Raw genomic sequence first — 27,435 nt, forward strand, 5'->3', positions numbered from 1 at the left:
TACTGTATATAGCCTCGCTACTGTATATAGCCTCGCTACTGTATATAGCCTATCTACTGTATATAGCCTCTCTACTGTATATAGCCTGGCTACTGTATATAGCCTCGCTACTGTATATAGCCACTCTACTGTATATAGCCTCACTACTGTATATAGCCACTCTACTGTATATAGCCTCACTACTGTATATAGCCTCGCTACTGTATATAGCCTCTCTACTTTATATAGCCTCTCTACTGTATATAGCCTCTCTACTGTATATAACCTCTCTACTGTATATAACCTCTCTACTGTATATAGGTCTACTACACCTGTTGTATTCAGCATTTCACTGTAAGGTCTACTACACCTGTTGTATTCAGCATTTCACTGTGAGGTCTACTACACCTGTTGTATTCAGCATTTCACTGTGAGGTCTACTACACCTGTTGTATTCAGCATTTCACTGTGAGGTCTACTACCCCTGTTGTATTCAGCATTTCACTGTAAGGTCTACTACACCTGTTGTATTCAGCATTTCACTGTGAGGTCTACTACACCTGTTGTATTCAGCATTTCACTGTGAGGTCTACTACACCTGTTGTATTCAGCATTTCACTGTGAGGTCTACTACACCTGTTGTATTCAGCATTTCACTGTGAGGTCTACTACACCTGTTGTATTCAGCATTTCACTGTGAGGTCTACTACCCCTGTTGTATTCAGCATTTCACTGTAAGGTCTACTACACCTGTTGTATTCAGCATTTCACTGTGAGGTCTACTACACCTGTTGTATTCAGCATTTCACTGTGAGGTCTACTACACCTGTTGTATTCATCATTTCACTGTGAGGTCTACTACACCTGTTGTATTCGGCATTTCACTGTAAGGTCTACTACACCTGTTGTATTCAGCATTTCACTGTGAGGTCTACTACACCTGTTGTATTCAGCATTTCACTGTGAGGTCTACTACACCTGTTGTATTCAGCATTTCACTGTAAGGTCTACTACCCCTGTTGTATTCAGCATTTCACTGTAAGGTCTACTACACCTGTTGTATTCAGCATTTCACTGTGAGGTCTACTACACCTGTTGTATTCAGCATTTCACTGTGAGGTCTACTACACCTGTTGTATTCAGCATTTCACTGTGAGGTCTACTACACCTGTTGTATTCAGCATTTCACTGTGAGGTCTACTACACCTGTTGTATTCAGCATTTCACTGTGAGGTCTACTACACCTGTTGTATTCGGCACACGTGACAAATACACTTTGATTTGATATAAAACACTTTCCTGCTCGACTTTTACACTACAAATGTTCATTCCAATAGTAAATTATTGTCTGAGTCAGAGACATTGTGGACAACGTTCCACTAATAACTTACCAAAGTGTTGTCATGTTTCCAGAGATGACATTTCAGGAAATTCTAGGTATGTGACCCCATTCTCCATTCTTGTTTCTCACCGCTACCATAACACTCTGAAGTGAAATCTCACTTATAGTCACCCCCCTCTCCCATGCACGTAGTTGCCGTGGTGACAGCTGGTATTTAAAGTCATTACCAATTCTATCTACCTGCGACAACTGCTTCCGTTGTCTTGACGATATTATCAGACACACCAAAATGCCATGTCTATCACTTCACCAGATGTTTTTCTTGTTGTTTGGTGCTTCGTTCCGTGTTTTTTTTTAGATTCAGGCTACAACAGTCTCCTTCTGGACCTGGGGATGGTAGCTCATCTAAACCTCTGCCATGTAAACTGCTTTATAGGAGGGTTTACACAAAGAGAGAAAGCATAGTTGAATGAAAATGCAAGTCTAGTTGCCTTTTGGTCACAAACAGTAAATATTGTTTTGTTGTTCTGCCTGAATCCAGGCAGTTTTGTAAGACAAATGCTGTTCCTGAACCTGGAAACATGGATGCAGAGATGAATGAATTCATATAGGCCTTTAATCATTAGGTATCAGACTGGGCATGTGAACAGTCATATGACATGAAATTGTATGATAATATCGATTAGATGACCCTCCCGGGTGTGAAACATTTATCATTCGTTTAAATGAGTGAAATTCAAAGCATATTGGGACTTTTTAAAGAGTTTAATTCTCCTGTATCACGAACCGGTGTGACCTCTACCTCGAACACCGTGTGACCTCTACCGCTGGCAGTCAACAGAATTCCATTCTCCTCAATGAGGAAATAAAACCCATCCAGTCTCCATCCCATGGAAAGGTGCATTGGGAAAAACCTAGCGGGAATCTAGGACTGTAATGAGGAACGCTACGGACAGACCTGACAAATGAATGAGAAGACATCAGGGAGGGAAGGTTTTTCCAGGGAATCATCCCATTACTGGCCTACAGGGGAAATTACTAGTTTATGGCTGTCAAATAGAGGAGAGGAGGAGAGATGAGGAGAAGTTGAGAATGGGTAGGAGAGAAGGAGAAGAGAAAGAGCGAGAGAGAGGTTAAGAGGGGGAGAGGAGAGTATGGGAGAGTATGGGATAAGACAGAGAGAGGGAGAAGGGAAGAGAGGAGGGTGGAAAAGAGAGACCGAATGCTAGAGAGAGAGACAGACAGAGGAAGAAGGGAAGAGAGAGGGGGGTGGGAAAGAGAGACTGAATGATAGAAAGAGAGGGACAGACAGAGAGGGGGAGAAGGGAAGAGAGAGGGGGTGGGAAAGAGACACCGAATGCTAGAACGAGAGGGACAGAGAGAGAGACAGAGAGAGGAAGAAGAGAAGAGAGAGGAGGGTAGAATAGAGAGACTGAATGGGAGAAAGAGAGGGACAGAGAGAGACAGAGAGAGGGAGAAGGGAAGAGAGAGAGGAAAAGGGGGACGAGGCTTTGCTTTGACGCACGCAGGGGGAAATCTACCGGGGGGCTGAACTGCAGCTGAGGGACGGAAAGAAACGGAGAGAGGGAAAAAATAGGCAGAATTTGCCCTTTTCGTATAGGGCTTGCTGACAGGAACTGACATCACCCAAACCCACTGCCACCCTCACCACCGTCGACATTCACCAAAGTGAATATCTGTGTGCTTGTCTCTCTCTCTGTTTCCACCAGCAGGCTCCACATTGACAGTTAGCGGGTGGTGCGGCACTACTCTAGCCCCTGCACAGTGCTAGCATGGTAGAGGGAACAATACCAAGCTGATTTACAATCAGGCAGCTGCGTCCCGTCTCCAGCTGTTCTCCTCCCCATGCACACACACACACACACACCAACGATGAGCCCCGCAGCATTGTCGAGCGCCATGGGGGGTCACTACCAACCTCCAGAGAGAGTGTAGCTAGGGAAAACTAGGGCGGCGACCAAAAGAAAACCGCCTCCGCCCGACGTCTACAAATTAGCTAACGTTCCAAACGAGTTCTTTTGCTCGCCACATTACCGGTTTCCAGACAAATGAGGATGGGAAGGGACCACATATCCGCAATTTAGAGTCTCTGGTTTCTTCTTTTGTCAAATGTTCTGAAAGCGTTCACCATTGGGATATTGATTGTGCTAATCAAGTCATCAGAGGACCAATTAAGTAATCAATTAGACAATACCTGAACAGAGGGACTAGGAAGAGTTTTGAAGAAAGGAAAACAACCTACATAAATTCATAAACTCCTATTAATTAGCACCTTGCTAAAAAAAAACATTTAAAGAAAAAGAAGAACAGAAAAAGGAGGTCAATTTGATCACTCATTTCCTGCACGGCAGGAAATGGAAATGTGTAGTGCATGAGGTTTAAAAAGGTTTCTAAAGTTCGTCATTTCCCTTTTTAAAAATGTCCATTAAATATAACCCACATAATAATTCACATCCTCTTGCTGCAGGATTATTTTCCTACTGTAGCACACTGGCTCAAATTAAGACCCTACATCTGTATGTAGGTTTGAAAATGTGTGCATTTCGTCATGTTAAAAGACAACATTTAGTCTACCACAAGATGCACAACCAACGTATAATCAACGTTACAAAACCCTCCCACCGTTCTCCGCACTCAAACAGCATACTTCACACTTCTCCAATGAGTCATCATCTTTCCTCCTCTCCTCCCATCCTCCCTCTCTCTGTATCCTCCCTCTATCCCCTCTCTCTATCCCACTCTCTTTCCACCATCAAACTAAAATATCTTGCGATGAAGACATCTGCTAGACAGCATGTCAGTTGGGCTGAAAATGGAAATAGCTAAATCGTAAGGGTCTGAACGATCTGTCTGTGTTGGTAGAGAACGTGCTGGGATCCCTCTTCATTGCATTACCAGAGGAGAGGAGACAGAGAAGATGACATTATCCACCCACAGTTAAGGTCAGATCAACAGGCCTAGGATACATTCGGAATGGCACCCTAAACACTATATAGTGCACTACATTTGACCAGGGCCCATATCACTACATAGGGACTAGGGAACCATTTTGGATGCAGTCCAAGATGATTTTAGCCATGGAACAATGTGATGAAGGGATTAGGGAAATGGACTATGACCCTCGCAGATTTTTGAGTAGGTAGGCTGATTTTAAAATATTATTTGGGACAGAAATAAATGTAAGAAATAAATGTAAGTAATGAAATTACTAATTAAAAAGAAAATTAGATTTTTTTTTGTTTTAAAGTAGACTAAACTTCAATGGTCTAAACTGAACAATGGCTTCAAACTTCATAATATCTAAGAACAAAGACATCGTTTCTCTATGGAAATCTGAGCCCAGAATGTTTTGAAAGTCCCTTTGAATGGAAAATACATTTAAAATTGGAGGCAAAAAGATAAAATGTCTGGATCTCTCAAGTCAGGTATAAAATAGACATTTCCATTTCACAGAGACATTTAAAAATATATACAGTACCAGTCAAAAGTTTGGACACAACTACTCATTCAAAGGTTTTTATTTTATTTGTATTTTTTACTATTTTCTACATTGTAGAATAATAGTGAAGACATCGAAACTATGAAATAACACATATGGAATCATTAAGTAACCAAAAAAGTGTTAAACAAATCAAAATATATTTGAGATTCTTCAAAGAGGCCACCCTTTTCCTTTTCCTTGATGACAGCTTTGCACACTCTTGGCATTCTCTCAACCAGCTTCACTTGGAATGTGTTGAATAGCACACTGTAATACTTATACAACTAATATAAGGACAGGACATGAGACGGGAGTAGAAATTAACGTGGGCATTGTTTAATGCGTCTCACAGGAAGAACATTCCTAGCATTTCAACGTAGGTTAGCAAGGGGGGGGGGGTTACAGGTGCCCTAAAGGGACAAACCTAGAATATCAATACACAACAGAATGCTTTTACAACCGTCTTGAATAAGTTCCCACATATACTAAACACTGCTGCTTGTCCTTCACTGTGCGGGCCAACTCATCCAAAACAGTCTCAATTGGGTTGAGGTCGGGTGATTGTGGAGGCCATGTCATCTGATGCAGCACTCCATCACTCTCCTTCTTGGTCAATTAGCCCTTACACAGCCTGGAGGTGTGTTTTGGGTCATTGTCCTGTTGAAAAACAAATGATAGTCCCGCTAAGCCCAAACCAGATGGGATGGAGTATCGCTGCAGAATGCAGTGGTAGCCATGCTGGTTAAGTGTGCATTGAATTCTAAATAAATGACATACAATGTCACCAGCAAAAGCATCCCCACACCATCACACCTCCTCACTTCATGGTGGGAACTACACATGCAGAGATCATCTGTTCATCTACTCTGTGTTTCACAATGACATGGTGGTTAGAACCAAAAATCTCAAATTTGGACTCATCAGACGAAAGGACAGATTTCCACCGGTCTAATGTCCATTGCTCATGTTTCTTGGCCCAAGCAAGTCTCTTCTTCTTATTGGTGTTCTTTAGTAGTGGTTTCTTTGCAGCAATTCAACCATGAAGGCCTGATTCATGCAGTCTCTGCTGAACAGTTGATGTTGACATGTGTCTGTTACTTGAACTCTGTGAAGCATTTATTTGGGCTGCAATCTGAGGTGCAGATACCTCTAATGAACTTATCCTCTGCAGCAGAGGGAACTCTGGGTCTTCCTTTCCTGTGGCTGTCCTCATGAGAGCCAGTTTCATCATAGCGCTTGATGTTTTTTGCGACTGCACTTGAAGAAACTTTAAAAGTTCTTGAAATTTTCTGACTGACCTTTAGGTCTTAAAATAATGATGGACTGTTGTTTCTCTTTGCTTATTTGAGCTGTTCTTGCCATAATACGGATTTGGTAGTTTACCAAACATGGCAATCTTCTGTATACCACCCCAACACAACTGATTGGCTCAAATGTATTAAGGAGGAAAAAATTCCACAAATTAACTTTTTTTTTTAGAAGGCACACCTGTTAATTGAAATACATTCCAGGTGACTGCCTCATGAAGCTGGTTGAGAGAATGCCAAGAGTGTTCAAAGCTGTCATCAAGGCAAAGGGTGGCTAATTTGAAGAAACTAAAATCTAAAATCTTTTTTTTAACACTGTTTGGTTACTTCATAGTGTTATTTCATAGTTTTAATGTATTCACCATTATTCTACAAATGTAGAAAATAGTACAAATAAAGAAAAACCCTTGAATAACTATTTGTCCAAACTTTTGACTGGTACTGTATATATACATATATATATATATATTTTTAAGATACAAAAAATTGACATAGTGACACAAGGAATACATATTGAATAACAAATACAACTAACATGGCTATATACAGGAAGTAGAAAATAACATGGCTATATACAGGAAGTAGAAAATAACATGGCTATACACAGGAAGTAGAAAATAACTTGGCTATATACAGGAAGTAGAAAATAACATGTATATATACAGGAAGTAGAAAATAACATGGCTATATACAGGAAGTAGAAAATAACATGGCTATACACAGGAAGTAGAAAATAACATGTATATATACAGGAAGTAGAAAATAACATGGCTATATACAGGATGTAGAAAATAACATGGCTATACACAAGAAGTAGAAAATAACTTGGCTATACACAGGAAGTAGAAAATAACATGTCTATTCACAGGAAGTAGAAAATAACATGGCTATATACAGGGAGTAGCAAATAACGTGGCTATGTAGAGGGAGTACCAGTACCGAGTCGATGTGAAGGGGTACAAGGTAATTGAGGTATGGGTAAAGTAACTAGGCAACAAGATAGATAGTAGACAGTAGCAGCAGCATATGTGGTGAGTGTAAAAGTGTGTGTGTGGCATCAGAATGCATGTGTGTGTGTGTATGTCAGTGTTGGATGTCAGTGTTAGTATGTGTGAGTCTGTGGGTAGGGTCCAGTGTGTACGTGCATAGAGTCAGTGAAAAACAGGGTCAATGCATGTATTCCCGGTAGCCATTTGATTAGCTGTTTAGCAGTCTTGTTTAAAAGTCTCATGGTGTGGGGGTAGAAGCTGTTCAGGGTCCTGTTGGTTCCAGACTTGGTACGTTGGTATTGCTTGCCATGCCATAGCAGAGAGAACAGTCTGTGGCTTGGGTAGCTGGACTCTTTGACACATCTTTTGGCCTTCCTTGACACTGCCTAGTATAAAGGTCCTGGATGGCAGAGAGCTCGGCACCAGCGACATACTGGGTGGTACGCACTACCCTCTGTAGCGCCTTGCGGTCGGATGCCAAGCAGAGCTCTCTGAGACGTCAGACAGTAGAGAGAAGAGCTCTCTGATACACTGTGGCAGACAGTAGAGAGAAGAGCTCTCTGATACATTGTGGCAGACAGTAGAGAGAAGAGCTCTCTGATACATTGTGGCAGACAGTAGAGAGAAGAGCTCTCTGATACATTGTGGCAGACAGTAGAGAGAAGAGCTCTCTGATACATTGTGGCAGACAGTAGAGAGAAGAGCTCTCTGATACACTGTGGCAGACAGTAGAGAGAAAAGCTCTCTGATATACTGTGGCAGACAGTAGAGAGAAGAGCTCTCTGATACATTGTGGCAGACAGTAGAGAGAAGACCTCTCTGATACATTGTGGCAGACAGTAGAGAGAAGAGCTCTCTGATACACTGTGGCAGACAGTAGAGAGAAAAGCTCTCTGATATACTGTGGCAGACAGTAGAGAGAAGAGCTCTCTGATACATTGTGGCAGACAGTAGAGAGAAGAGCTCTCTGATACACTATGGCAGACAGTAGAGAGAAGAGCTCTCTGATACACTATGGCAGACAGTAGAGAGAAGAGCTCTCTGATATACTGTGGCAGACAGTAGAGAGAAGAGCTCTCTGATACACTGTGGCAGACAGCAGAGAGAAGAGCTAGCTCTCTGATACACTGTGGCAGACAGTAGAGAGAAGAGCTCTCTGATACACTGTGGCAGACAGCAGAGTAGAAAGAAGCACTCAAGAGGAAAAGACAAACTAATCAGAAATTAGAGGTGTCATTTACATTCTGCCACTCACGCTTTCAGGCAGTTACTTCCTCTCTTCTTCCCTCCCTTCGTCCTCCCTCCCTCCTTCCTTCCTTCCCAGCCTCCCTCCCTCCTCCCACCTTGACTACCTGACTGGGAGTAGAGGAGGCGTACTCATTCACACAGCTACTCACAGTAATACTGTAACGCTCCAGGGGACTGGGTTTCCTGTTTACCCCTACACTGAACCAATCACAACAACGTTGAAGGTTGTTATGTGTTGTGTTAACAATTACATTTAACACTAAGTAGTTACCTGTAAACACCTTGCCTTGAACACAAACAACCAACCATTCACCTCAGTAGTTACCTGTAAACACCTTGCCTTGAACACAAACAACCGACCATTCACCTCAGTAGTTACCTGTAAACACCTTGCCTTGAACACAAACAACCGACCATTCACCTCAGTAGTTACCTGTAAACACCTTGCCTTGAACACAAACAACCGACCATTCACCTCAGTAGTTACCTGTAAACACCTTGCCTTGAACACAAACAACCGACCATTCACCATCAAATGAAGAAGGGATTCATGGCATATTGTGTCTCAATATCTTCTATTTTCTGTAGGGTGACTACTGCCACTGGAACATTGGACTATAAAACATTGCAATTCCATCAACAAAGACCATCTCCAAGTATGTCTCTGGTAAAACCCAAACACATTTCCCCCAAATGTATTTCCGACCCCCGTCTGCTCAATATAGCTCACATCAACGAGAGGGAGGTAAAGAGGCAGCCTATTGGAGTTGATGTCTCTGGGAGAGGAGAAGAAACCAGAAGGTTCTCTACTTAATGTTGCTCCCAACACTACTCAAACACCATCGCTGCCTTACGCATTATTAAGAGCTGTGGTGTATCTAGAAACCATCAAGCCATGAGTGAGTGAGTGTGTGTGTGAGTGGGTGGGTGGGTGGGTGGGTGAGTGAGTGGGTGAGTGGGTGGGTGGGTGAGTGAGTGGATGAGTGAGTGAGTGGGTGGGTGGGTGAGTGGGTGACTGGGTGAGTGAGTGAGTGAGTAGGTGAGTGAGTGGGTGAGTGAGTGGGTGAGTGGGTGGGTGGGTGAGTGAGTGGATGAGTGAGTGAGTGGGTGGGTGAGTGAGTGGGTGACTGGGTGAGTGAGTGAGTAGGTGAGTGAGTGGGTGAGTGAGTGGGTGAGTGGGGGTGAGTGAGTGAGTGAGTGAGTGAGTGAGTGGGTGGGTGGGTGAGTGAGTGAGTGAGTGGGTGGTGGTGAGTGAGTGAGTGAGTGAGTGAGTGAGTGAGTGAGTGAGTGAGTGAGTGAGTGAGTGAGTGAGTGAGTGAGTGAGTGAGTGAGTGAGTGGATGAGTGAGTGGGTGAGTGGGTGAGTGAGTGAGTGGGTGAGTATCTATTAGACCATTAAACCATTAACTTGAGAAGCTCTATAGACATCCAGGAGTACACTACACTAAAACATATATTCTCTCCCTCCCTCCTTTCACTCAGGCAGCACTTCCTCTTCCTGTTTTCAGAAGATGAAAGGCATAGTTTAAGCCAGCCCCTTTTCAATAGCCACTTGCTACAGTCACGCCATTAAATGGATAGTTCAGGATTTTGATAATGAAGCCCTTCATCTACTTCCCCAGAGTCAGATTAACTTCTGTGTACCATTTTGATGTCTCTGCGCGCAGTTTGAAGGAAGCTGCTAACTAGCGCTAGCATTGGCTCATGAAACGACTTCTAACTTACTTCTGACTGGACACCGAGACATTAAAATGGTATCCACGAGTAGGGCTTTTACGGTGACCTTATTACCGCCACACCGGCGGTCACCAGCCATGACAGCAGTCAAATTACACAAATTACATTAGTAGTGGCCTATCAAACTTGCTAACTGCCTGGTACTCAGCACTCTATTGTCTCTCTAATCATTCTGACATCAATGCAAATGTGTTCGGAAATCTAATCAAACACTTAATGAGAGTCCATGAGCTCATGTTGCGCAACATTTCGATAGTGTCACGAGTCCGACCGAGGGTTGTTTCCCTTCCCGGGCGTGTGGCGCTCGGCGGTCGTCGTCACCGGCCTATTAGCTGCCACTGATTGTCTTTCCTCCCCCTCCTTGTATGTTTATTGGTAGCACCTGTTTATGTATGATTAGTTTGTCTTTATTAGACAGCCGGCCCGCCTGGTTGTTGTGCGGGATTATTTCAGTGTAACCTTCGGCTCTGTTGTAGAGGTACGTGTTAGTGCCTGGCGGTGATTTTCCGTTGTACATTTTCATTCCCTGTGTTTGGGGACGTTACTCTTGTGAGCACCCTGTGGTGCGTTGGTGCTATTAAAGACGCACAGCATTGAACTCTCTGTCTCCTGCGTTTGACTCCACACCCACGACACCCGGAGCATTACATATAGGCTATGCAATTGTGTGAGAAAACAGAGTGATGGCCTTTATTAAAAAGAGGAGCATCCCATCAGCTTTCTATTGGCTAGGCCTGCTATATTTATTTCTCAACTTTCCTAATATTAAGCGCATTGCTTATCTTTACAACAGGAGTATATCCTACCTGGCTGACATGAAAATTAACCACAGGAAAAGCGTCCTCCATTAGCTATTTCAGTGCATAGATTACATGTATTTTCCCCCCTGTCTCTGTTTCCAGACAGGTGCATGATAATGGACCATTCTAAATCAAAACAAATTTCAAATATATATTATTTGGTGTATGTAAAGACAAGATTAACTCAAGAATAGTCTGATGGGTGACAATATTAGCCTATCACAAGAACAAGTGCATGCCTTTTTTTTTTGGCGACATTTTCAAATCATAGTCGCACACCTCATGTAGCCTAGCCCATAGGTCTATATGTTTTGCTTTGTATCACAAATAAAATGGCCAAATAACATTCAAATTCAGTACATTAATCCGTTTTACAGGGGTGTAGTAGAGCCCAACTGTCATACAGTACATACTGCATGAGTTTCAAGTTTGGGGAAAATCATTTTGACCATAAAAACGCACCTGTATAATAAAACCAGTATATGCATAATCACATTTGTTTTGAAAATGGTGTTTTCCCACTAATGGAACATTCACGCTTATAGCCTACTGACGTGTGTCAATGATTTGCTTATAATGTGAAGAAATAGACTCATAGTTTATCAACATTTTAAGCAAAGTGTTCTGATCTGTTGCGTCAGCATCATTACTTAAATTATTATTTTTTAATGCTAAGTGGTTGTATTAATTTGGGATCTATCACATCCCACAACTGTCCCAGACTATTGTCAAGACGTTGCCCTGTTGGTGAGGTTTATGACCCCATAAATACCTTTCCCCATTTTCTCTCTCTACTCTACAGAATGGACTCTTGGAAAGCCCTTTGTTAACATAGACTATTGTAACATCAAAAGGTTGGGGACAGTGCAATATTTCTGTAATACAACCAGTTGAAAGTGTCCGTTGGTACTTAAAGAATATGATGTCAGATCAGTTGTTTTCTGGGGCATTATTACTGATGATAGGACGACTATATCTTGGAAAGTCGACGCATTCAGATTCACGTGGAATTGTTGTGCAATTTAAATGTTTAAATATTAAACTATTTGTGAAAATAATAAATATAATTTTAGCTTTTAAATGAGAGAATTGTATTCATAAGTGAACAATGTCTACTCAGTGGCCCCGCCCAAGTGAACAGACATTGGTTGAGAACCATGAAACACACAAGCTCTCCCAGCTACCAAACTACAATGTCCCTTTGACGAAAGTCTACCTGGAGTTCCCGGCGACGTGAGGACTGGTGTCCATAAGTTTAAAAGGGCTAATTTTGACGTTAAGGTGACGATCACCACGCTGGAAGGAGGAATGTCGATTACACCAGCCAGAATACAGCACGAGCTGAGTATGGCAACTTGGAATAAACTTTTAACTTTTATTCACTAAAGAAGGGATACATCCTAGACGTCGAGTTATCAGCAGCAGCTGTAAACATGGTCTAGGAAAGGACAGACAATCTCTTCAGAAAGACAGGGTACTACAACGTATCCGTTCTACCACACGACAACAGACTACAACCTATCTGCATTTTCCTTTTCCAAATGGGCGGTTATTTAGAATGCATACGATCCTGCATTTACGACAGCATAGCTTCATAAGGTCTGATAGAGACTCAATCCTTTTTCCCTCAGTCTTCCTACTCTTTCATTCAAACCCAACCCCCTTTCTTTGTGTAACCAGCCGTCATATCGGTTTCGTCCACTAGGGACGTTTCCTTTTACGACATAATTAGTCATCCTGTGTATATGTAATCATGTGTGATTATTTAGGAAATAGTAATTAAATAATTAAACCAAATGTTGTATTGCTGATTCAACTTGTTAGCCAGGGTTCGTAAAGATAACCAAGAATTTTACAATATTCAGATGAGACTGAATAAAGTGACAATTAATAATTGACTGCTATTGATTTAAAAGACCACCAAATCTTTAAGAGTTTATTCGGAAGACAAAAGCTCTATAAACATTATTCTGAGGTGCCCCGACTTCCTAGTTAATTACATTTACATGATTAGTTTAATCAGGTAATATTAATTACAGAGAATTGATTTGATAAAATAGCATGTCATATATCATTTAATCTATAGTAGAGACACAACACTATGTGTGGAATATGTATTTCTCACAAAGAATAGAAAATGTAAACTTTTGTACTATGGGTGATAGTAGATTGACATAGGCTAGTGCTTTTGCTGTTTGTTAGGCATAATCATCTTGTTGGCTTACGAAAAGTAAATGTGGACTGTTCTTCCAATATCTTTAATATGAGCCTCGGAATTGGATAAGGACGCGGGCAGTTGTCTGTCTTCACTTGTAGCCTGTGAGAAAGACCAGATCACGTGACGGAGAGCCATGCTTCGGAGCACCCAGCTGGGAGAAGTGAATTATTATTCAGTCCAAGGGCACAATGGCGACTGACCGCAAAAGGAATGGAATTCCCCCCCCCGCCCACCGGGAACTTCGAGACATAATCAAATGCTCTTCAAATTGTGAATGAGCGACTGAAAAAGTGTGTAAAGCTTGCTCTGAAAAAACAAGGAGCCCTCATGCCTTTCATGCAACCTTTTTCAAATCATCATTAGAGTCGCATCATGCAGCCTTAGAATGTATAAAACATCTAAACATATCAGCCCAACGTTTGTATCACAACAAAATTGACAGAAATAACTCTAAATTAAGCATAGCGGAATACCTGTTATTTGTTAAGCACTCACAGAATAGCCGCATGTGTGCGTGCACTCCCTCAAATCATTTGGAGAAAAAATACTTTCTATTTTATTCAGCTATATTCAATTGTATTCTTCAAACTATAAAACAATATAAAATAATGCCACGGAATTCTAAGCAAATCTTGTCTAATAAATAATATAGTTAAGCCGGCAGCCATATGGCATAGCCAGATCAGGACCTAACATAAGGACAACTCAGAGTATGCTATTCTGCTCTTCTGAAATAGTCTACATGTTCTTCATATCATGTTTCTTTAGACCTGTCTAAAACAAATAATGAATTTATTGTGATGGTTATATTACATGGACATGAAACACACATACTTGTTTTAAATGTAGATGTTCCAAAGGTCTGCATCAGTGGCAAGAAAGGCTATGCATGGAAGCCAGGAGATGCTAAATGTGTTTATGTAAATTAATAGTCAATTACTGTGAGACTGACAGTTATTTATGTGACAATCACTGTCCGAAAAAATGTAATGATCGCCACAGCCCCTGTATTCTTCTGTACAAAGAAACAGAGAGCTGTATAAGGCTACCTACAAAGTTTATATTGTAACAAAAGTTCATTGAATTTCTAACAAGGTGGCTCTCTACACAAAGCTGTTAGCTAATACAGCTTCCAACCCCACTGAAACCCATCAGCATAAAGCAGAACAGAGTATGAAGCTCACTGTTTTACCACCATTAGCAATAGAAATGTGGAAGCTTCCTTGACCACTCGCTATTACAATTCTCCCCAACGGTGAATCTATATGACGTTCATCAAATCAAAGACCTTCCACCGGTGCAAATCTACATACAACTGTTCACCAGCCTCTCCTATATCAATAGAGAGAGGAGAGTGGAGGATGGGGAGGGAGGGAGAGAAAGAGGGGGATACAGTGCCTTCGGAAAGTATTCAGACCCCTTTCGGAACCCTTTCAGAACCCTTTCAGAACCCTTTCAGAACCCCTTCAGAACCCTTTCGGAACCCTTTCAGAACCCTTCCTGAACCCCTTCAGAACCCTTTCAAAACCCTTTCGGAACCCTTTCAGAACCCTTTCAAAACCCTTTCAGAACCCCTTCAGAACCCTTTCAGAACCCCTTCAGAACCCTTTCGGAACCCTTTCAGAACCCTTCCTGAACCCTTTCAGAACCCTTTCAGAACCCCTTCAGAACCCTTTCGGAACCCTTTCAGAACCCTTCCTGAACCCTTTCAGAACCCTTTCAGAACCCCTTCAGAACCCTTTCGGAACCCTTTCAGAACCCTTTCAGAACCCTTCCCGAACCCCTTCAGAACCCTTTCCCTTTTTCCGCATTTTGTTCCTTTACAGCCTTATTCTAAAATGGATATAATTTATTGTTTTGGTCATCAATCTACCCACAATACACTACAATGACAAAGCGAAAACAGATTTTTCTATTTTTTTTTTGCAAATGTATTGCAACAGACCCTTTGCTATGAGACTCGAAATTGAGCTCAAACATCTCTGGAGAGACCTGCAAATAGCTGAGCAGCGACGCTCCACATCCAACCTGAAAGAGCTTGAGAGGATCTGCAGAGAAGAATGGGAGAAACTCCCCAAATATTCACTATCGTTCCAAAGTTTGGGGTCCTTGATGTTGAATGAAAATCACATCACATTTTTTGTCCATTCAAATAACATCAAATTGATCAGAAATACAGTGTAGACATTGTTAATGTTGTAAAGGACTATTGTAGCTGGAAAGGGCAGATTTTTTTATGGAATATCGACATAGGCGTACAGAGGCCCATTACTCCTGTGAAGGCAGAAGTACAAAGCGTTGTAAGAGATCTTCAGTTTCTCTGCAATTTCTCGTACGGAATAGCCTTCATTTCTCAGAACAAGAATAGACTGACGAGTTTGAGAAGAAATGTATTTGTTTCTGAGCCTGTAATCGAACCCACAAATGCTGATTCTCCAGATACTCAACTAGTCTAAATAAGGCCGGTTTTATTGCTTCTTTAAATCAGGACAACAGTTTTCAGCTGTGCTAACATAATTGCAAAAAGGGCTTTCTAATGATCAATTAGCCTTTTAAAATTATAACCTCGGATTAGCTAAAACAACGTGCCATTGGAACACAGGAGTGATGGTTGCTAATAATGGGCCTCTGTACGCCTATGTAGATATTCCATACGAAATCAGCCGTTTCCAGCTACCATAGTCATTTACAACATTAACAAACTACACTGTATTTATGATCCATTTTATGTTATTTTAATGGAACAAGGTCATTTTTAAGTGACCCCAAACATTTGAACGGTAGTGTAGGTGTGCCAAGCTTGTACCGTTATACCCAAGAAGACTCGAGGCTGTAATCGCTGCCAAAGGTGCTTCAACAAAGTAAGTACTGAGTAAAATGGTCTGATTACCTATGTAAATGTAATATTTCTGTTTTTAATACAATTGCAAAAATATCTAAAAAGCTGTTTTTGCTTTGTCATTATGGAGTATTGTGTGTATATTAAATACATTTTAGAATTCAGGCTGTAACGTAACAAAATGTGGAAAAAGTCAAGGGGTCTGAATACTTTCCAAAGCACTGTCTACTCCCCCCTCTCTGGAGGAAGGAGATCCAACCAGCAGCAGATAGAGCGCCATGCCCCCCCCCTCCCCTCTTCCCCTTCTTTTCCATCCCAGGAGGGCCATCCAAACCTGGCTCCGTCTTCTTGATTACCCAGGGGCCACAGCTCCAGATGTTGGATAGGAGGCATGGGGAAGGATGGGGATGACGGTTAACAGGCTCAGGAGGTACAGCAGAGTTTCGAAAAAAGCCTGATTAAAAGTTTTAAACGACCTCGGATGAGAAGCAGGGGAACAGAGGGATCGTTTGGGAGTTTAAGGTCGTTCTGTAGACAGTTATATATGGCGCCATCTACTGGATAGACGTTGTATTGTGTTTGTTCCTCAGTAGCTGTGTTGGAGCATGGCACTTGTAATGCCAGGAAAGTGATTTCGATTCCCAGGACAGCCCGTACGCTAACGAAAGTGTGCACACATGACTAAGTAGCTTTGGGCAAAAAGTGTCTGTTGAAGGGCATATGCAGGGTTTAATACCTGAAGGTTTCTCAACCATGCTGCATTGTCACAACAATGACATTGTTATTAAAAGGTTTTGGGGAGAAAGATGGGTCCAACCTTCTAGGACCTCTCTCTCTCCAACGGATTATTTAAGGACCCAACAAAGAGTACATTCGATGGACTGGATAATGATTGAACCAATATAGAAAATTTGATTAAAAGATCATATTGATTCTCAGTTTGACAGACTCATTGACTGACCGACTTGACATCATATGATCGATTACGATGGTTTCACTGACTACACATTTGATGAACTGCCAGCTGGAGTTACTGACTGATTGATTGACTAGCTGACTGGAGGTCAGTGTCGCGTAGGTCCACTCACCGTCTCTGCCTCTCCTGTCCAGGGTGGCCTTGGCCGGACCGGCGGAGCAGTAGAGGAAGCCGTCCATGAAGGACGGAGCATCAGATGGAGAACTGGTCTCTGAGGATGACTCCAGCTTGGGGAAATCTACACAGAGACACAGAGAGAGACAGTGAGCTTATACAGTGGGAAGAACAAGTATTTGATACACTGCCGTTTTTGCAGGTTTTCCTACTTACAAAGCATGTAGAGGTCTGTAATTTTTATCATAGGTACACTTCAACTGTGAGAGACAGAACCTAAAACAAAAATCCAGAAAATCACATTGTATGATTTCTAAGTAATTTATTTACATTTTATTGCGTGACATAAGTATTTGATACATCAGAAAAGCAGAACTTAATATTTGGTACAGAAACCTTTGTTTGCAATTACAGAGATCATATGTTTCCTGTAGTTCTTGACCAGGTTTGCACACACTGCAGCAGGGATTTTGGCCCACTCCTCCATACAGACCTTCTCCAGATCCTTCAGGTTTCGGGGCTGTCGCTGGTAAATACGGACTTTCAGCTCCCTCCAAAGATTTTCTATTGGGTTCAGGTCTGGAGACTGGCTAGGCCACTCCAGGACCTTGAGATGCTTCTTACAGAGCCACTCCTTAATTGCCCTGGCTGTGTGTTTCGGGTCGTTGTAATGCTGGAAGACCCAGCCACGACCCATCTTCAATGCTCTTACTAAGGGAAGGAGGTTGTTGGCCAAGAACTCGCGATACATGGCCCCATCCATCCTCCCCTCAATATGGTGCAGTCGTCCTGTCCCCTTTGCAGAAAAGCATCCCCTATGAATGATGTTTCCACCTCCATGCTTCACGGTTGGGATGGTGTTCTTGGGGTTGTACTCATCCTTCTTCTTCCTCCAAACACGGCGAGTGGAGTTTAGACCAAAAAGCTCTATTTTTGTCTCATCAGACCACATGATCTTCTCCCATTCCTCCTCTGTATCATCCAGATGGTCATTGCCAAACTTCAGACGGGCCTGGACATGCGCTGGCTTGAGCAGGGGGACCTTGCGTGCGCTGCAGGATTTTAATCCATGACGCCGTAGTGTGTTACTAATGGTTTGCTTTGAGACTCTGGTCCCAGCTTTCTTCAGGTCATTGACCAGGTCCTGCCGTGTAGTTCGGGGCTGATCCCTCACCTTCCTCATGATCATTGATGCCCCACGAGGTGAGATCTTGCATGGAGCCCCAGACCGAGGATGTTTGACCGTCATCTTGACCTTCTTCCATTTTCTAATAATTGCGCCAACAGTTGTTGCCTTCTCACCAAGCTGCTTGCCTATCGTCCTGTAGCCCATCCCAGCCTTGTGCAGGTCTACAATTTTATCCCTGATGTCCTTACACAGCTCTCTGGTCTTGGCCATTGTGGAGAGGTTGGAGTGTGTTTGATTGAGTGTGTGGACAGGTGTATTTTATACAGGTAACAAGTACAAACAGGTGCAGTTAATACAGGTAATGAGTGGAGAACAGGAGGGATTCTTAAAGAAAAACTAACAGGTCTGTGAGAGCCGGAATTCTTACTGGTTGGTAGGTGATCAAATACTTATGTCATGCAATAAAATGCAAATGAATTACTTAAAAATCATACAATGTGATTTTCTGTTTTATATTCCGTCTCTCACAGTTGAAGTGTATCTATGATAAAAAATTACAGACCTCTACATGCTTTGTAAGTAGGAAAACCTGCAAAATCGGCAGTGTATCAAATACTTGTTCTTCCCACTGTACGTGCAACAGAACAGAACTTCAACATAGACAGAGAGACAGTCTGTGTATGTTGGCCTTCACACAGACAATCATCAGGGATATGAGAGAGAGACTAAGTAACTGTTCCATCCCACTAAACCAGCAGTAACTGTTCCATCCCACTAAACCAGCAGTAACTGTTCCATCCCACTAAACCAGCAGTAACTGTTCCATCCTACTAAACCAGTGGTAACTGTTCCATCCCACTAAACCAGCAGTAACTGTTCCATCCCACTAAACCAGCAGTAACTGTTCCATCCTACTAAACCAGTAGTAACTGTTCCATCCCACTAAACCAGCAGTAACTGTTCCTTCCCACTAAACCAGCAGTAACTGTTCCATCCCACTAAACCAGCAGTAACTGTTCCATCCCACTAAACCAGCAGTAACTGTTCCATCCCACTAAACCAGTAGTAACTGTTCCATCCCACTAAACCAGCAGTAACTGTTCCATCCCACTAAACCAGTAGTAACTGTTCCATCCCACTAAACCAGCAGTAACTGTTCCATCCTACTAAACCAGTAGTAACTGTTCCATCCCACTAAACCAGCAGTAACTGTTCCTTCCCACTAAACCAGCAGTAACTGTTCCATCCCACTAAACCAGCAGTAACTGTTCCATCCCACTAAACCAGCAGTAACTGTTCCATCCCACTAAACCAGTAGTAACTGTTCCATCCCACTAAACCAGCAGTAACTGTTCCATCCCACTAAACCAGCAGTAGTGCAGTAAGGTCGGTTTAGAGAATGAAAGAAGGACTACTGGTAAAGATGATCAAATAATTTGCTTATCGTAGATTCATTGGATTAAATGTAACTTTATTTCAATGCTTCTGCTTATTTTTGTATTTTTCTGGGCGGCTTTCTGTTCCTGTAAAGCACCTTGGGATGTTTTTGAGTCCCTCCTCAGGAGCTTATTGATAACACTAATCCCAGCTGTGCCTCTTTACTCAAATATCTACTGTTTTATTTATATATTTATTTATTGACGCACTCATTCATCTATTTATTTATTGCTGTTGCTCAGGCGTTTAATCCCAAGGTTATTCGCACAAGGTGTTTTGAAAGTTTTGAGGCAGAGTGAAAAACTCTTGAGTCTCTTGATAAATGAAAGAAATCCTCAGTGCTGCCTCTTCCTCCAGCACGACACACATTTAAAAAAAAAAAAACTTATTCTCTCTCGTTTCCTTCTCTCTCGTTTCCTTCTCTCTCGTTTCCTTCTCTCTCCTTTCATTTTCTCACACTCTTTTACTCTCTCTGTCTCTCACTCCCTCTTGCTTCTTTTAAGAGCTCCCCACGTTCAACCTTATCGTTTTCAAATTCAATTAGCTCCAATGCTTGGGTAATTTTTTTTGCAGGAGCCCTAGTTATACCTCAAGAGATTTTATCACCTACCCGAGCACGCTCATCAAACAAGGTAAAATTACTTCAATTGAAATCCTTTTAATTGAAGGACCTAACCTCCCCTCCTCCCTCCATCCCCCTCTCATGCCCTTTCCAGCTTCACATCTCTCTAAAATGAAAGGACCCTGCAACTGCTATGAGAGTCAAAGCCGATGTGGAGATTCCCGAAATTGTGATTATTTGTGATCTTGTTAAGATCCTGATTCTCCATTGGCTACTCACTGATGTGAATCTCACACAGGCATTTTAGAATTGGAGCTTCCAATTATGTTCAAAGTCGACTCAGAGGGGACCAATACCCATCGACCTTTGGCAGGTAAACAACAGGACTACAAAACAAGTGAAGTCGTTAGCTACTGTAACATATTCTGTGTTTACTGAATCTGAAAGCATCAGTTCCAATAGGTGTTGCTGCTTAGCGAGAGACCCTGTGTTACAGTGTGTGTTTGGCCCTTTAAACAGTCCCTTTGGGCCCCTTATATAACAATGTAAAATGCTGTCTCTGTAGCTCTGTCCTGTTTGTGTTTTTTTTTTTTTGGTAGTCACAACCTATTTCTCGGCTGTGCTGATTGGCTAACTCCCCAGTGAGGGAGGTGACATGACAGAGTTTCCAATTAGCTATTGGAGCCGGGACGGTCGGCACGGTAACGGTCCTGTAACGATCCAAAACCACAACAGTCTGTCTGTGACCCTGGCCTTCGGAACAGGACAATGTGACAACATCCGTGCGCACACACACACACAAGAATACACACACATACACACCAGGATACACACACACTAGGACACAAACACACACTAGGATATATACACACACACACAAACACACATACACACTAGGACACACACACACACACACAAACACACTAGGATACACACACATACACACTAGGACACAAACACACACGCACACACTAGGACACACACTAGGACACACACACACTAGGACACACACACACCCACACTAGGACACAGACACACACACACTCACACACCCACACTAGGACACACACACTCCCACACTAGGACACACAAACACGCCCACCCACACAAGGACACACACACACCCACACTAGGACACAGACACAGACACACACACACACACCCACACTAGGACACAGACACACACACACACACACAGACACACACACACACACACACACACACACACACACACACACACACACACACACACACACACACACACTAGGACACAGGCACACACACACTAGGACACACAAACACCCACACTAGGACACAGACACAGACACACACACACACTTACATAGCTAGCTAGCTCTTCCTGGGAACAGCTCCCGGTGTCCCCATCATGACCCCTAATGAGCTGAGGGGGTTAGCTAGGCTGCAGACGGTAGTGTGTGTGCGTGCAGGCGTGCCTGTGTTTGTGTGTGTGTGTGTGTGTGAAAGTGTGAAAGTGTGTCGAAAATAACAATAAACCCCCCCAGCATCTGTCACTAATAACACTGTACTGGAGCGGAGAGATGAAAATAGTTTGTATTTTGTATTACCCAGAGAAAGAAGGAGGATTGTTTAAAGTGGCTGGAGATATGGGGCGCCGGGGACGAATGTGTCATCCATAGAACATTCTTCAGAGAGTCTTGATGATCATCCAGGTGCTTTTTGGAAAACTGGAGTGGGTGGACCAGATGGGTCCCATTATGTCTGGGGAAAACCATTCCACAGTAAGATCCTGGTGGTGGTACAGTAGCATGGTGGTGGTACAGTAGCATGGTGGTAGTGGTACAGTAGCATGGTGGTGGTGGTACAGTAGCATGGTGGTGGTACAGTAGCTTGGTGGTGGTGGTACAGTAGCATGGTGGTGGTGGTACAGTAGCATGGTGGTGGTGGTGGTACAGTAGCATGGTGGTGGTGGTACAGTAGCATGGTGGTGGTGGTACAGTAGCATGGTGGTGGTGGTACAGTAGCATGGTGGTGGTGGTACAGTAGCATGGTGGTGGTAGTACAGTAGCATGGTGGTGGTGGTACAGTAGCATGGTGGTGGTGGTACAGTATTATGGTGGTGGTGGTACAGTAGCATGGTGGTGGTGGTACAGTAGCATGGTGGTGGTGGTACAGTAGCATGGTGGTGGTGGTGGTACAGTAGCATGGTGGTGGTGGTGGTACAGTAGCATGGTGGTGGTGGTACAGTAGCATGGTGGTGGTGGTGGTACAGTAGCATGGTGGTGGTGGTACAGTAGCATGGTGGTGGTGGTGGTGGTGGTGGCATAGCATGGTGGTGGTGGTACAGTAGCATGGTGGTGGTGGTACAGTAGCATGGTGGTGGTGGTATAGTAGCATGGTGGTGGTGGTACAGTAGCATGGTGGTGGTGGTACAGTAGCATGGTGGTGGTGGTACAGTAGCATGGTGGTGATGGTGGTACAGTAGCATGGTGGTGCATGTGGTACAGTAGCATTGTGGTGGTGGTCCAGTAGCATGGTGGTGGTGGTACAGTAGCATTGTGGTGGTCCTGTAGCATGGTGGTGGTACAGTAGCATTGGTGGTGGTGGTCCTGTAGCATGGTGGTGGTGGTACAGTAGCATTGTGGCATAGCATGGTGGTGGTGGTACAGTAGTATTGTGGTGGTCCTGTAGCATGGCGGTGGTCCTGTAGCATGGTGGTGGTGGTACAGTAGCATTGGTGGTGGTGGTCCAGTAGCATGGTGGTGGTGGTACAGTAGCATTGTGGTGGTCCTGTAGCATGGTGGTGGTGGTACAGTAGCATTGTGGTGGTCATGTAGCATGGTGGTGGTATAGTAGCATGGTGGTGGTGGTACAGTAGCATGGTGGTGGTACAGTAGCATGGTGGTGATGGTACAGTAGCATAGTGGTGGTGGTACAGTAGCATGGTGATGGTGGTACAGTAGCATAGTGGTGGTGGTCCTGTAGCATGGTGGTGGTGGTACAGTAGCATGGTGGTGGTGGTCCTGTAGCATGGTGGTGGTGGTGGTACAGTAGCATGGTGGTGGTGGTCCAGTAGCATGGTGGTGGTGGTACAGTAGCATGGTGGTGGTCCTAGTAGCATGGTGGTGGTGGTACAGTAGCATTGTGGTGGTGGTCCTGTAGCATGGTGGTGTGGTACAGTAGCATTGTGGTGGTCCTGTAGCATGGTGGTGGTACAGTAGCATTGTGGTGGTGGTCCTGTAGCATGGTGGTGGTGGTACAGTAGTATTGTGGTGGTCCTGTAGCATGGCGGTGGTCCTGTAGCATGGTGGTGGTGGTACAGTAGCATTGTGGTGGTGGTCCTGTAGCATGGTGGTGGTGGTACAGTAGCATTGTGGTGGTCCTGTAGCATGGTGGTGGTGGTACAGTAGCATTGTGGTGGTCCTGTAGCATGGTGGTGGTATAGTAGCATGGTGGTGGTGGTACAGTAGCATGGTGGTGGTACAGTAGCATGGTGGTGATGGTACAGTAGCATAGTGGTGGTGGTACAGTAGCATGGTGATGGTGGTACAGTAGCATAGTGGTGGTGGTCCTGTAGCATGGTGGTGGTACAGTAGCATTGTGGTGGTCCTGTAGCATGGTGGTGGTGGTCCTGTAGCATGGTGGTGGTGGTGGTACAGTAGCATGGTGATGGTGGTACAGTAGCATGGTGGTGGTGGTATAGTAGCATGGTGGTGGTGGTATAGTAGCATGGTGGTGGTGGTCCTGGTGGTAGCATGGTGGTGGTACAGTAGCATTGTGGTGGTCCTGTAGCATGGTGGTGGTGGTACAGTAGCATTGTGGTGGTGGTACAGTAGCATGGTGGTGGTGGTACAGTAGCATGGTGGTGGTGGTATAGTAGCATGGTGGTGGTGGTACAGTAGCATGGTGGTGGTGGTACAGTAGCATGGTGGTGGTGGTACAGTAGCATGGTGGTGGTGGTATAGTAGCATGGTGATGGTCCTGTAGCATGGTGGTGGTCCTGTAGCACAGTAAAGGATGGTTGACATTATCGATCCGGCCCTACACTATTCCCAAAACCAGGAAGAGACATGGCTTCAGAGAGTCAACATTGGCCCTATCAACCGACTCAGGGGGCCAGTGCTGAGCCTAACGAGGCCAGCGCTCAGCACAGAGGAACACAGGGGGGGTTTTCTTAACGTTGGCTTTACGTTGGGGGAACGTCGGAGAGGAAGCTCTAAATGAGCCCCCCAGAAGGGATGAGAAGAGGAGATGCTCCGTGATAAATTTACTCTGCACAACACACAGTGTGTCACAGTTACAACAACAATATCTGATTGGACAACTTAGTTGGTATGTGCGCACGCACACACACGTACACACACTTATCTTCGTCACACACACCTTTGATGACAGTGAAGAAATTGTATGTTTCTGTGTGTGTGTATGTGTGTCTGTCTGTTTTCGCCTGTGCGCGAGGGCGTGTGCACACCTCCAAGTAATGGGCATCACCATGGCGACCAGGTGACCCAAAAAGGCAGTTAGTTGGCCTTAACAGCCTCGGAGCAGGAGAGTGTGCATAGACGCAGTGCATACATTATGCAAATCAAGGTCCCTGGGAAAGTATGTCCTTCCTTTCCACAGAGCGGTTCTCTTGCTCCTCGACTTAATTCACTCTTATCACTACGCCCCGCAAGGAACCATCCGAGCACAACATGTGCGTCATGGGGGAATCAAAACAGCGCAACACATCTGTGACATGCATCCTACTACAGAAAGATAAGGGAATTGCCCTTATATCGGTCGATGTAGGCAATTCTGGGGAGGAAACGGCGGAGAGAGCAGACGACAGAGAGGTATTTTATTCTTCGCCTTTCATAAAGCCGCCTCCCTTTGTTCGCTCCTGCCTTCGCTCTCTACTTATGAGAATGAGGGGAGAAATATAACCTCTCACTGAGCTTTTATGACAGGGAAGGCTGGCATGAGTGAGCGTATCAAACATGATTGGATTGTAAAGTAAAAAATACAACAGCCTGATTGTGTGTGGAGGGAGGGAGGGAGGGGGAGGGGAGGGAGGGAGGGAGGGAGGGAGGGAGGGAGGGAGGGAGGGAGGGAGGGAGGGAGGAAGGGAGGGAGGCAAGGGAGGGAAGGGAGGGAGGGAGGGAGGGAGGGAGGGAGGGAGGGAGGGAGGGAGGGAGGGAGGGAGAGAGGGAGGGGGGGGAGGAAGGGAGGGAGGGGGAGGGAGGGAGGGAGGGAGGGAGGGAGGGAGGGGAGGGAGGGAGGGAGGGAGGGAGGGAGGGAAGGAAGGAGGGAGGGAGGGAGGGAGGGAGGGAGGGAGGGAGGGGGAGGAAGGAGGGAGGGAGGGAGGGGAGGGAGGGAGGGAGGGAGGGAGGGAGGGAGGGAGGGAGGGAGGGAGGGGGAGGGAGGGAGGGGAGGGAGGGGAGGGGGAGGGAGGGGAGGGGGAGGGGGAGGGAGGGAGGGAGGGGGAAGGTAGGTGCTGGACTGGGCTTGTCTGTGCTCTCATAAAACACCCAAAATCTAGCCACTACTTTCAACGACCTTTTCACAGATTTATATGTGAGAGACAGGACTGGCATGCCTGAATAGCGTCTCAATGAGCTGTTATTGTCACTGTTGAAAAGGTTTGAGGCAGTACAAAGGGTGTCCAATGTGTGGCTGAAATGCTGGCGAATGACAATGTGCTTTGTATGATGACTTAAGACGCCCCTTTTTCTGAATACACACTCAGAGGCTGACAGACGTGCTGCACATGCCCACACACACAGGGATTAGCGACACACGATGGTATGGTAACACACACAGACACAGCTATCTACCTGAGAGCTTGTTGTGGTGTAGGAACTCCATTTGTAGCCTCTGCCCTGCCCTCTGGGCCAGAAGGTAGGGCGTCGAGTAGGTTGGATCTCCTGTAGCACACATCACATCAGCTCCACTGAACACCAATGACATGGTCTCTAACACATCAGGTAGAACCACAGCAGCACACAGTGCCTAGAGAGAGAGAGAGAGAGAGAGAGAGAGAGAGAGAGAGAGAGAGAGAGAGAGAGAGAGAGAGAGAGAGAGAGAGAGAGAGAGAGAAAGAGGAGAGAGAGAGAGAGAGAGAGGGAGAGAGAGAGAGAGAGAGAGAGAGAGAGAGAGAGAGAGAGAGAGAGAGAGAGAGAGAGAGAGAGAGAGTAAATTAGCAGACGCTCTTATCCAGAGTGACTTACAGGAGTAATTAGGGTTAAGTGCCTTGCTAAAGGGCACATCGACAGATGTTTCACCTAAATAGCCAAGCAACAATATTCACAAATACAATCCCCCAACACAGGAGAAGAGATTTGGCGATAAATGAACCTTTATTGAGTATATGAGTGTCACACTTGGATAGAAAAGCATTTGCTATTTGAAATGGGCTGTGAAATCCCATGAATACATTTTAAAGGCTGTTGAGAGAACCACTTTTGGTACAAGGGGAAAAATGCTATCCAGCCAATTAAAATGGGATCTCTCTCTCTCCCCTTCTCTCTCGCCCTCACTCCCCCCCCCCTCCCCTCTCTCTCTCTCTTGTTCATAAACATAATAGTGTATCCCCCTCAACCAAAGAGGAGAGGCAGAGGTGTGGAATGGTGAGAGTGTAATTCTGCCCAGTACAGAGAAGACGTGTTTTATCGATCCACCAGAAACAAGGAAGGACTGAAAGTGAGGCCCAGCACAGAGCCGGCGCGTTTAATCAATCCGCCAGAAACAAGGAAGGTTTGAAAGTGAGGCTAAGCACGCCATGTATACATACACACACAGGCACACACGCATGCGCACAAACAACCTGCCACCCACACATTTTCACACAAGCACACATTATCCACACACATAATGTGGGCCTAAACACGCAGGTACTCTATAAAGCACAGGAACAAGACACAGGCTATAAAACATTAACCACACAAACACTAAGGGCAGTGTTCTGTCAGTCACATCATAGGAGAGAGATTTCATGTAGTTCAGTAGTTGTCCCCCCAATGATTAAAATTGGTGAGGTAGTGCTGAGCGATGAACCAAAATGTCCGTTATTTTTGTTTTCAAACAATAATTGACCGATGCTGTTCAATTATTTGAATTCCATTTTGTTCTTTTTTTATATATTTTTTCCTGTGAGCTCAATGTGCACATTGCACAGTTTCGCTAGAGATAAATCAGATCCAGCCTAAACTGTGAAATGTAGTAGGGAGTTGTAGTTTCTCTAGAGAAATATCAGATCCAGCCTAAACTGTGAAATGTAGTAGGAGGTTGTAGTTTCTC

General features: G+C 44.4%; 1 protein-coding gene across 2 annotated transcripts in view; it reads right to left on the reverse strand.

Annotated features, from left to right (window-relative positions):
- Positions 1–27,435, reverse strand: part of arap2 (ArfGAP with RhoGAP domain, ankyrin repeat and PH domain 2) — a 237,733-nt gene that overhangs the window by 76,323 nt on the left and 133,975 nt on the right. For both annotated transcript variants that reach the window (XM_042298473.1, XM_042298474.1), the window contains 2 exons: positions 25,974–26,148; positions 17,049–17,174 (listed from right to left, as the gene is read on the reverse strand). In XM_042298473.1, coding sequence (XP_042154407.1) covers positions 17,049–17,174; positions 25,974–26,148 — 301 coding nt within the window. The remainder of the gene's footprint in view (positions 1–17,048; positions 17,175–25,973; positions 26,149–27,435) is intronic.

This window comes from Oncorhynchus tshawytscha, linkage group LG15 (assembly GCF_018296145.1).
Source record: "Oncorhynchus tshawytscha isolate Ot180627B linkage group LG15, Otsh_v2.0, whole genome shotgun sequence".
Taxonomy (NCBI): Eukaryota; Metazoa; Chordata; class Actinopteri; order Salmoniformes; family Salmonidae; genus Oncorhynchus; species Oncorhynchus tshawytscha.